Source organism: Tiliqua scincoides, chromosome 4, assembly GCF_035046505.1.
Source record: "Tiliqua scincoides isolate rTilSci1 chromosome 4, rTilSci1.hap2, whole genome shotgun sequence".
In the NCBI taxonomy this organism is placed as follows: Eukaryota; Metazoa; Chordata; class Lepidosauria; order Squamata; family Scincidae; genus Tiliqua; species Tiliqua scincoides.
Window position 1 is genome coordinate 203,875,811 of NC_089824.1, and position 12,057 is coordinate 203,887,867.

The following is a 12,057-nucleotide window of genomic DNA, read 5'->3' on the forward strand; positions in this document are numbered from 1 at the left end:
TAAGTATTCAAAATATGAACGAGAGGAGAGCTGAAGATGCTTCTCACCTGGGGTGCCGTTTGGTCTAAAGCCAATCATGGAAAAAGGTTAAGAAGCCCCTTCTTCCCCACTGCTTGTTTTCTATATATTACTTTCCATGAATGACTTTTGGAAAGGAAGAAAGGAAGGAAGAAAGAAAGAAAGGGTAGAGTGAAATGACATGCAATAGAGCATCACATGCACTTTCACGCAAGGACTTAAAGGACATCACATCTTACCAACAAAAATGCTCTCACTGGTGGGATCTTGTTCAGCTCCATCAAGAGCCTGAGTGCTTTTTCATGGTTGCTGCAATATTCCTCATATACACAGAATTTGTCTTTCTGGAAGAAGAGAAATAAGCATCTGCTTTAATGAAGGTGATTTCACTTATTTTTGTGTTTTACTTTCAAGTTTAAAAAATTAAATTCTTAGTTAAGGGAGTATAGATTACATGCATCGGACTTGATGGCATATGTTGATATTATTGACTACAGTTTGTTTCTTTTAGGCTGCAATCCTAACCCATTTTCCAGCAGTGAAATAAGGGCAATGCAGCTCCGAGGTAAAGGAATAAACATTCCCTTAACTTTGAGGAGGCCTCCATGAGTGGCACCCAATTGAAGAATACAGCACACATCCCACTAGCACAGCTATGCCAGTGCTGGAAAGTGGGTTAGGACTGCAACCTTAGTGGAGCCCACTAGAGAAAGCAACAAATGAAGCAGCAGCTGTATATCAGGTTATTTTACACTTGCATTATTACATCTTTGGCTCCTGCCTAGCTCTGTGAAAACCGCTAATATTCTCCTAACGTGTGCAAGAACACAGACAAAAAGCATGCCAACTTTCTAACTTACAGTATATTAGTTAACCTGACATACCAGCTCCCTACATAAAGCAACAGTAAGTAGCATTAAATTTTGTATTTTCTACAACGGAGTTAAAGCAGGCCAGTAGAATTCTTTCCTGTTGAATAAAGAGCAGACATGCAACCCTTCTCCAAAAGATCAGGTCATCAATCAGAATGCTACAGAACGTTTTCACGAGAAGCAGTAGCGCCATTTCCATGCAAGAATCAATCAGACAAGGGATAATAAATCCTTTCATGGCTGACAAAGCTGAATACTTTGTTTTGCAAGGACTACTTCAGCACAGTACAAACAGGCAAATCAACAAGATGACCCATGAATTGAATTTACATATAGCTCACAATCTGTCATCGTAAGGCCTTGGCTGCCATTGCACAAGCCGCTCCAAGAGCAGACAGCTAGCTAACAGTGCGGGAGCAGGAAAGCCCCATGTCCGCAGCAGCAGGCCACTGAACCTACGCCAGAGCAGATAGGTCAGCAGTGGGGGCAGTTTGGGGGAGGACTGTGGGCAGTTTCAGAGTGCGGCCAGGCCAAGCTGGGGCAGGAGGGGGAGGATCTCAGCAGATGTAGCACACACCAGGATCCTATCCCCTTTTCCCAGCTTGACACATCCCCTACTCCCCTCAGACTTATGCCAGCTAAATAGCTTGCATGTGTCTGAGGAGACCCACCGGAGGCAAGGAAGCCTACAGGAAGATAAGTAAAAAAATTTTACTTACTTCTCCTGGGCTGCCCACCACAGTGCACAACACATACTCTGTCAGCAGCACTGCATGCCAAGGGCTTGCAGGGGATCCAATTGGGCTACCCCATTGCAATTCTATGCACACTTACAAGAGAGTAAGACCCACTGAAATCACTAGAACTTACATTCAAGTAAACATGCATAGGACTGCACTGTTTGTCTATAACAAGTGGTATGCAATTTCCTGAATTTCTGGTTTTGAACTTCTTTGAAAGAAATGACTGAGAGTTGCAGCTTAACCCTATACTTACCAGATGGGTGGGGGAGAGCAGTACGGGGGGAAGGGAGGAATATGGCAGCAATTGGGGCAGGGCATGGGCAGATCAGATCTGAGACGGGGGCAGGTTCAGCAGCAGCTACCCAATACGAACCCTCTTCCCAGACCCAATCCCATAGACCCAAGCCACCTATTTAGCTAGCGCAGGTCCAAGTAGACCCACCTGCACTAGGGAGGTTTACCACTAGGTAAGGAAACTATTGTTCCCTTACCAAGAGGAGGCCTCTTGGACTGTCCCTCCCTTTCCAGGATGCAGCAGTAGCCATTTTGGCATCACTGCATCAGTGATGGGGGGGCAAACAACAGGATTGGGCTCTCAATGTAATTCAGTGAACGATCAGGCAGATCAAGAAGATTTGGGCTCAAGTCCCACCTTTGCCAGAGACTCCTTGTGTAGCTTTGATTTAATACTCTGGCTCAGCCTCACTAATACTAACCTACATAAGACAGTTACTGTGAAGGCAAACACAATAAAAACAGTAAAGACTTGTAAAATTAAATATACTGTATTGGAATCGAAGAAGATCCGGCGAGGAGGTAGATGTGGTATCAGCAGTGGCCCCTTTAAGGGTAAGGCCTGGGCATCCAGCAAAGTGTGCTGCACAGCTGCAGCCACTTGAAGGCAATAGGGCCCTCAGGCATAAAAGCACCTGATGAAGTGTGGTGTGGGTAGCAGAAGGAGGAAAGCTTGGGAAAGGACAGACTGGTGACATGGACTGATGTGTGAATGAACTTTGGGAACTGTTGGAACAGAAACTACTGGAGACACTAAGTCTGGTGTTTGGCTGCTGTGCCCAAGACCAGCTCAGGACCAAGGGGCTGCTGTAGTGGTGGGAGGCTGCTGGCAGGAAGGAGGACCTCTGTAGGTTAAACAGCCGAGCTACCCTGGTGGTGGGGTCCAGCAGTACTGCAGGGCAGAACCAGGGTCATTTTTGAGGAAAGAAGGGGAGCTAATTAGCTAACAGTGGGCATAATTCTCCAGGTGCAGCTTGGACTGGGAATCTGGCAGAACATATACCTCCTCAGTAAATACCAGGAACATCAACAGCCAGAAACAATGCAACACGACCAGAAGAAATCTGTACCATAAAAGCTCATTATTCACCCAGCAGCATTTGTCAAGTCTCTTGTGATTGTAGGATGATGTATTAACAAGACCCAAGCTGTTAAGTTGTGGGTATTCTTAAATGTTGCTACATACCCCTTTAAAATATAGAAACACTGTAGTGCAACAGAGTAGAGACCTTTTGTGATCTTCGACTCCAGGCTTGAACCATGAAATTCACTGCCTGAGTCTGGGGTCTAGCCTGCATGAGTTGTCTCAGTGCCTGGGTACATCAATTGCTTTGGGAAACCATTTGTTGGCCATAAGAGCTGGCCAGCAGCATGTCACCTCTGAATTTGTCTAGCCTGGAATAAATATTAGGAGCCTGGCCTTCTGCCCTTGTCTGAACAACAGACCAGTATCTCCTGCCTGCTGCACTTCAGGTGCCTGCCAGGCTCCAGCAAGTGACTTTAGGAAACCTGGCCTGGAGAACACAAATTCTTGGCTTGAATTTGAGCTAAGTTACCCACAACCTTGGCTTGGTCTGGACATTAGTTCAGTAAGAAAAATACATATAAGAAGCGGCCTGAGGTTCTTCTAGTCCAGCATTCTGTTTTTTAAGAGGGGAGTGGTTTCAGCAGACAACCCAACGCTTTGCGAATGAGGCAAATGCTCCAGGCGCTGAGTCCATGTGCCTTTAGGACCACATGAGAAGCCTCATTGAGGCTCCTGATGCAGTTGGAAACTGTGCTTCTGGTTTGCCCAACACAGAGTTTAAGACCACGGGGAAGCCTTAGGAGGCTCAGTCCTGGAGCAGCGCAAGGCTCCGTTTCACTCCAGGTGTGTGGGGCAGACAACTTCACAGGGGGGGGGGGGCAGCATTGCAGACCTCTGCCCCAGGCGCAGGGTTGGGTGGGTTCGCCACTGGGTGGTTTGGACAACTGACTACATGATTAAAGACATTAATGTTATTAAGGCTATACCGTCCATCCTCAGTATCCACAGGGGATCCATTCCCAGGCCTCAGAAGACCTCCTTGGATGAAAACCGAAGTGTCTTTCAGAAGTCTCAGGGAGGCCTTCTAAGGTCATGCACAGTCTGAGAAGACCTCCCAGATACAACTTCTGGTTGTGTCCAAGAAGTCCTCCAGTGTGGGCTTGTGATTTGCATTGAGTCAAATCTGCAGATCGCAAACCCACAAATAATGAGGGTAGATCTGTACTACTTTTCAACAAAAAAAGTTCACAAAGTGGTTTACAGACAAAGGGCCCAATCCTATCCAAATTCCAGCACTGATGCAGCCATGCCAATGGAACATGTGCTGCAATGTGAGGTGGTGGTGGTGGCAGCAACAGTCACAGAGACCTCCCCAAGGTGGGGGAATGTTTGTTCCTTTCCATCAGGGCTGCCTTGCCGCTGTCTCTGAGCTGTAAAGTTGGATAGGATTGGGCCCACAATCAAATAACCTAAATGGCTCCCTGTCCCAAAAGGGCTTGCCATCTAAAAAGATGCAGGAGAACATAATCAAACAGCCACTAGAAACAAAGCTGCACTGGGGTGAAAAGGAACAGTTACTCTGATAAACATAAGAGGAGCAGCACTTGAAAAGGTGCAACTTTGCCCAGTCAGCAGGATATGTGCATATCTCTCCCCTCCATTCTGGGTTAGCTTCCTTAGCTAACCTGGGGGGAGATTCAGCTAAACCACCCTTGTATGCATGCTGCTAATACAACTTTTAAGGTAGTACTAGAAGAGTGTGTACGAAAGCATTCAAATTATGCCACTCACCTACACAATTATGGAAAATGGCCTGGGCATGAGGGGAATGCCTAGATTAGAACATGCATGTGTTGTGAGCATATGAATCTTTAATCACACAGGACCAGTAAGATGGGAAAGCATCACCCCAACAGACCCAGGATTCAGCCAGGTGCTTGTGGGAAGGTCACAAGCAGGGCACAAAGACAACAAGCCTTCCCTGCTATTGCCCCCAGCAATTATCATTCAGTGAAATGCTGAAGCTTCACCCGGTCTCCTCCTCCATTAAATTGCCTAATCTGGTTTGAGTGCCAGTGAATTCTAAATCTCAATTATGCATTTTGTGAAGTACTCTCTTTTGTCTCTCCTGAATTCACTGCAAATCAATTTCATTATATGAATATAGATTTCAGGAACTATGCATTTTGTTTCTGTTACCACTTGGAAAAGAACTTCAGGGCCCAATCCTATCCAACTTTCAGCATTAATGCAGCCATGCCAATAGGGTGTGTGCTGTATCCTGCAGTGGTGGGGGCAGTCATAGAGACCTCCTCAAGATAAGGGAACATTTATTCCCTTATATCAGACTGTAACTGCAGCTGTATCAGCACTGGAAAGTTGGATAGGATTGGGCCTTCGGTGTCCAAAGGACAGCACAGATTGCCAAACCAAAGTTTACTTAAAAGGATACTTTCGCTGTCCCTTAAGACCCTGCGCACTAATCCATTTTGAGATGCATTTTCCCTTTTTATTTATTACTATATAGGTTTCCATCCAAACACAACAACAGTGGCAAATAAAGCTGAAGCCACAAACGATTCAGGAAAAAAGCAGGATAGCAGCTGGACTGTGGATTTTATGCTCAACAATGAGACACATCTGGAAAAGCAGCTGCTTCAGTTTCAGGCATTTCGGAGCAAGAGCTTGAAACGCTATCAAGAGAAAGGCTCCTGGCTACCAGATGCAGGAAACTGGATGGATGGATGCACCAGCAATTCTTATTATTCTAAAAGAAAACCATGGCTGCATTCAGACACAATGGCAAAAAATGGTTGGCTGTTATGAGAATGAGTAGTGGTGAGCTACAGGCTCACTGCTTCCCCCTTCCCTTTCTGGAGTCATGATTCCTCCCCTAAGGAGTAGATCAAAGCCTGATCCTGATGAGAGATACAGTTGGGTCAGAATAAGTAGCCCCAGCTCTAATCCGAGTCCCCAACACCAGGCTGGAGCCTCAACCTGCCAGCCAGAAGGCCTTAAAGTCAGAGACCCCGAAACCCAGGACTCCAGTACTCCTTAAGCCCCTCAAACCCCATTCTACATCAAGAGTCTCATGCTCCCCTGAGCCCACATACCAGTAGTGGCCATCAGCTAGGAGAAAAAGTACAAGATTCCAAGCCAAAGGACTATTCCTTTAAGGGCCAAATCCTATCGGCTGCAGTGCTGGTGCTTCACCAGCACAGCTGACCTGGGCTGTTGCAAAAGTGCCATAAGGCACTAACAATGTGCTGTTGGTGCTGGGCTTCAGTACTTGAAGACAGCCGCTGAGAGTTCCCAGCGGTGAATACGACCACTGGCCAGTGGCAGGGCTTTTTGAGGTAGGAGGAGAGCAGGAAGTGGGCAGAACTGGGCAGGGGAGGAGCAGGCCTGGAGGGGGCGGAGATGGTTGCAGGCTCTGCCGCCATATCCTTACTCCCTCCCAAGCCGGGAAATCCGGCAAGGGGCTCCTTGGTTCTATACCCACTCAATAGTGGCCGCAGATCCAAAGTGATCCATTGGGGCCACCTGAGTGTTACACAGGGTAAGGAAACATTTGTTCCCTTACTCTGAGGAGACCCTGCACTGATTCCCTGGCCCCATAGGACATAGTGGTTGCCATTTTGGCACCACTGTAGCCCTGGGCACTAGGGAAGGATGAGCTGTAAGTCTCTCCATTTTTGAGGCAGAAAGCTGGGGGAGGGGAGAAGGGTATCTGAGCTATAAGGATATAAGGCATCATTCCAATTCTAGCCCTTGTTGGAGCAAGTTGTACATTTGGAACTCTCTGGAATTCTGTAACTCTGAACTGCCCTGCTACCTGTTAGACTTCATGGGTTCCTGCTTGCAGGACAGGACCAAATCAGACAGGTGTAATAAGATGGCAGGAGATTAGAAGCTTCTGCTCCTAGTTTGTGACCATCTATAGTTGGCCACTGCAGTCAACATAGCGAACAGCCAACCCATAGCTTGTCTTCAAATCAGGATCCTAAATTTCAATCAAATCATGGTTTGGGATCCTGGATAAAAGGCAAACCATTTTTTGTCACATTTGATGCAATGGACAAATCAGAAGCAGAAGGGGATAAGAAGGTACACAATTCTGACTTTTGCTACTGTGTCTTCTGGTAACAGCAAACTATGGTTTGAGATTCCAAATGTGCAGACAAACCATATTCTAGAGCTGAGCAATGGCCATAATTATGGTTTGTCACACCGGATCATAGTTTGACAATCACACTAAAGGAGCTCAGTGAGGATGTTTGTAAAGTGAAAAATCAGCAAGACCATTATGGGATTTTAGCTCTCATCTGTAGATAAAACATCTCAGTTAAGACACCACACCAACCAAACCATGGTTGTGGTCCATATTTGTCTTTTATTGTTGCAACAGCAAGGTTAACATTTTGAAAAAATTGATTCCCCCCCCCAAAATAGATATACATATATATTAATGATGCTGGAAAATCAGCTTCATTAATATCATCATCATGACACCCCTTTCAGTTGCAACCAGGTCCAATGTCATTTGTTGCTTACAACTGAGGCTTTCTGACTTTGGCAGAGCTTTTAGAGTTTATATTTAGATCACAGCATCTCCTGGCATAACTCAGTTCAATACATTCAATAATTATGCACACACCAGAGGGCTTTCATCATGTTGTTCCCAGCTGCCCTTCATGCATAAGACCCACAAGTATGAAAGCTACGCTTTTAAATTACCCCATGCCTGAAGTGTTTAATTTCCTCACTGGGTGACATTGAGGTTTCTTCATTGGATGAGGAAATTATCAGTTACATAATTACAAATGCTATCCCTGGAAAGCTGAACCTGCACTTACCAAGTGTATAATGGTCACTAACAACACCAATCTAAAATTGGCAGCTTCTTACTCAGCAAATTCTCTCCCTGTGGCCTTGGGTAACTTAGGGCCACTTCACACGTTACTGACTCCTAATACTGTTTAGAGCAGTGCTTCCCAAACTTTTCAGCACTGGGACCCACTTTTAAAAAATGAGAATCTGTCACAATCCACTGGTTGGGATTGCTTCCAGAGATCTATAACTAACCACAATTACTTAGGGCCTGCACATACACACTGCAATTGACACTACATGTATGCAACATGTTAAATCTAACCTGGAAGTACCTTCTTAGTAAAGATTTATACCCTCCATAGGATGTCTTTAAGATGAAAAATAAGATTTGATATCTGTAATTTGAACCTTATCAAATGGTCTATACCAGCCATTTTCAAACACTGTGCCGTGGCACACTGGTGTGCTGCGACTAGTCTGCAGGTGTGCCACAGAAGTTTGAGGGACGGTCATATCTTAGTAGAGCCAATGGGGATATGAGCCCCCCACCAGCAGCATGGTTTGCCTTGTCAATTGTCAAAAAACTGATGGTGTGCCTTGACAATTTTAATGCCTTGTCAGTGTGCCACGATATGAAAAAGGTTGAAAATAACTGGTCTAAACAATTGTTTGCAGGAAAGGAAGCATGGGTAACACAAGAGGTCAGCCAGGTAGGATACTGGATGAGGGTCCATGAAAATCAAAGGGCACACCTGGTCAGGCCTCCCCTGAGCTTTCAATACCTGAAATTGAGGAGAACCATTGATCACAGGGATCACTGTGAGGTTGCATCCTTGCCACCCAGGAAGAAAACTGAAAAGAGGAACATAAGAACATAAGAACAGCCCCACTGGATCAGGCCATAGGCCCATCTAGTCCAGCTTCCTGTATCTCACAGCGGCCCACCAAATGCCCCAGGGAGCACACCAGATAACAAGAGACCTCATCCTGGTGCTCTCCCCTACATCTGGCATTCTGACTTAACCCATTCCTAAAATCAGGAGGTTGCGCATACACATCATGGCTTGAACCCCATAATGGATTTTTCCTCCAGAAACTCGTCCAATCCCCTTTTAAAGGCGTCTAGGCTAGACGCCAGCACCACATCCTGTGGCAAGGAGTTCCACAGACCGACCACGCGCTGAGTAAAGAAATATTTTCTTTTGTCTGTCCTAACCCGCCCAACGCTCAATTTTAGTGGATGTCCCCTGGTTCTGGTATTATGTGAGAGTGTAAAGAGCATCTCCCTATCCACTCTGTCCATTCCCTGCATAATTTTGTATGTCTCAATCATGTCCCCCCTCAGGCGTCTCTTTTCTAGGCTGAAGAGGCCCAAACGCCGTACCCTTTCCTCATAAGGAAGGTGCCCCAGCCCCATAATCATCTTAGTCGCTCTCTTTTGCACCTTTTCCATTTCCACTATGTCTTTTTTGAGATGTGGCGACCAGAACTGGACACAATACTCCAGGTGTGGCCTTACCATAGATTTGTACAACGGCATTATAATACTAACCGTTTTGTTCTCAATACCCTTCCTAATGATCCCAAGCATAGAATTGGCCTTCTTCACTGCCGCCGCACATTGGGTCGACACTTTCATCGACCTGTCCACCACCACCCCAAGATCTCTCTCCTGATCTGTCACAGACAGCTCAGAACCCATCAGCCTATATCTAAAGTTTTGATTTTTTGCCCCAATGTGCATGACTTTACACTTACTGACATTGAAGCGCATCTGCCATTTTGCTGCCCATTCTGCCAGTCTGGAGAGATCCTTCTGGAGCTCCTCACAATCACCTCTGGTCTTTACCACTCGGAAAAGTTTGGTGTCGTCTGCAAACTTAGCCACTTCACTGCTCAACCCTGTCTCCAGGTCATTTATGAAGAGGTTGAAAAGCACCGGTCCCAGGACAGATCCTTGGGGCACACCGCTTTTCACCTCTCTCCATTGTGAAAATTGCCCATTGACACCCACTCTCTGCTTCCTGGCCTCCAACCAGTTCTCAATCCACGAGAGGACCTGTCCTCTAATTCCCTGACTGTGGAGTTTTTTCAGTAGCCTTTGGTGAGGGACCGTGTCAAACGCCTTCTGAAAGTCCAGATATATAATGTCCACGGGTTCTCCCGCATCCACATGCCTGTTGACCTTTTCAAAGAATTCTATAAGGTTCGTGAGGCAAGACTTACCCTTACAGAAGCCATGCTGACTCTCCCTCAGCAAGGCCTGTTCGTCTATGTGTTTTGAGATCCTATCTTTGATGAGGCATTCCACCATCTTACCCGGTATGGATGTTAGGCTGACCGGCCTATAGTTTCCCGGGTCCCCCCTCTTTCCCTTTTTAAAAATAGGCGTGACATTTGCTATCCTCCAATCTTCTGGCACCGTGGCCGTTTTGAGGGACAAGTTGCATACCTTAGTCAAGAGATCTGCAACTTCATTCTTCAATTCCTTAATAACCCTCGGGTGTATGCCATCAGGGCCCGGTGACTTATTGATCTTTAATTTATCAATGAGGTCTGAAACATCTTCTCTTTTAACCTCTATCTGACTTAACTCCTCGGTTAGGAGGGGCCGTTCGGGTAGCGGTATCTGCCCGAGGTCTTCTGCCGTGAAGACAGATGCAAAGAACTCATTTAATTTCTCTGCCATCTCTAAGTCTCCTTTTATCTCCCCTTTCCCTCCCTCACCATCCAGAGGGCCAACCGCTTCTCTGGCGGGTTTCCTGCTTCTAACATATTTGAAGAAGCTTTTATTATTCCCCTTAATGTTGCCGGCCATGCGTTCCTCATAGTCTCGCTTGGCCTCCCCTATCACCTTCTTACATTTCTTTTGCCACAGTTTATGTTCCTTTTTATTCTCTTCATTAGGGCAAGACTTCCATTTACAGAAGGAAGCTTCCTTGCCCTTCACAGCCTCTCTAACTTGGCTGGTTAGCCATGCGGGCACTCTCCTGGATTTAGTGGAACCCTTCTTTCTTTGCGGTATACACCTCTGCTGGGCCTCTATTACTGTTGTTTTAAGCAGCCTCCATGCATTCTGGAGAGACTGGACTCTTTTTACCCTCCCTTTCAACCTCCTTCTAACCAGCCTCCTCATTTGAGGGAAGTCCGCCCGTCGGAAGTCAAGGGTTTTTGTTAGAGATTTGCCTGGTATTCTTCCCCCAACGTGCACGTCAAAACGGATCGCAGCATGATCGCTGTTCCCCAACGGCTCAGTAACGTTTACATCTCTAACCAGGTCTTGCGTACCGCACAAAATTAAATCCAGAGTCACCTGTCCTCTGGTGGGCTCCGTGACTAGCTGATCTAAGCCACAGTCATTCAGCACGTCAAAAAATCCGGTTTCCTTATCGTGACCAGAACACAAATTGACCCAGTCAATATGAGGATAATTGAAGTCCCCCATGATTACAACCCTGTCCTTCCTTGTCACCTCCCTGATCTGTTTCCTCATTTCAAGGTCCCCATCAGATTTCTGGTCTGGAGGACGATTCCACGCCCCCAGTATTACATCGCTGCACAAGCCTGGTAATTTAACCCACAGAGATTCTACGGTGGAGTCGGACCCACCTTCAATCTCTACTTTGCTGGATTCTATCCCTTCCTTAACATAAAGGGCCACCCCACCTCCAACACGCCCCTGCCTGTCCCTCCTGTAGAGTTTATAGCCCGGGATTGCGGTATCCCACTGATTCTCCGCATTCCACCAGGTTTCCGTTATGCCCACTATGTCAATATTTTCCCTTGTCACCAGACATTCCAGTTCTCCCACCTTTGCTCGTAGACTTCGGGCATTCGCATAAAAGCATTTATACACGGAATGCCCCAGGATGGGCTGCTTATTCGCTCCTTTGTCCCCGCATCCTCTCATTTTGCCAAACCGTCTATCACATCCCATCTCCCTACCTTTCCCAATTTCTTCTCCTACCCTGCCTTTGTCTTGTTGTTCTCTAACCTCCCCATCTTCATCCCACAGGGATGAGGAGTCCCGAACCGGATGCCCCTCGGCTCCTGTCGGCCTTCCCCCAGTACTACATGCCTCTCACCATCGTCCAGGGAAAGAGAATCTTTACAAAAAACTACAGACCCAATCCTATCCAACTTTCCAGTGCTGATGCAGACATGCCATTAGGCCATGTGCTGCATCCTACAGTGGGAAGATAGTCAAGGAGGCCTCTTCAAGGAAAGGGAACATTTATTACCTCAGGGCTGCACTGCGGCTGCATTGGTG

At 46.6% G+C, this 12,057-nt stretch overlaps 1 protein-coding gene across 4 annotated transcripts in view; it reads right to left on the bottom strand.

Moving 5' to 3' along the window:
- Nucleotides 1-12,057, bottom strand: part of PREX1 (phosphatidylinositol-3,4,5-trisphosphate dependent Rac exchange factor 1) — a 270,327-nt gene that overhangs the window by 149,127 nt on the left and 109,143 nt on the right. For all 4 annotated transcript variants that reach the window (XM_066623406.1, XM_066623404.1, XM_066623403.1 and 1 more), the window contains exon 4: nucleotides 258-362. In XM_066623406.1, the coding sequence (XP_066479503.1) occupies nucleotides 258-362 (105 nt within the window). The remainder of the gene's footprint in view (nucleotides 1-257; nucleotides 363-12,057) is intronic.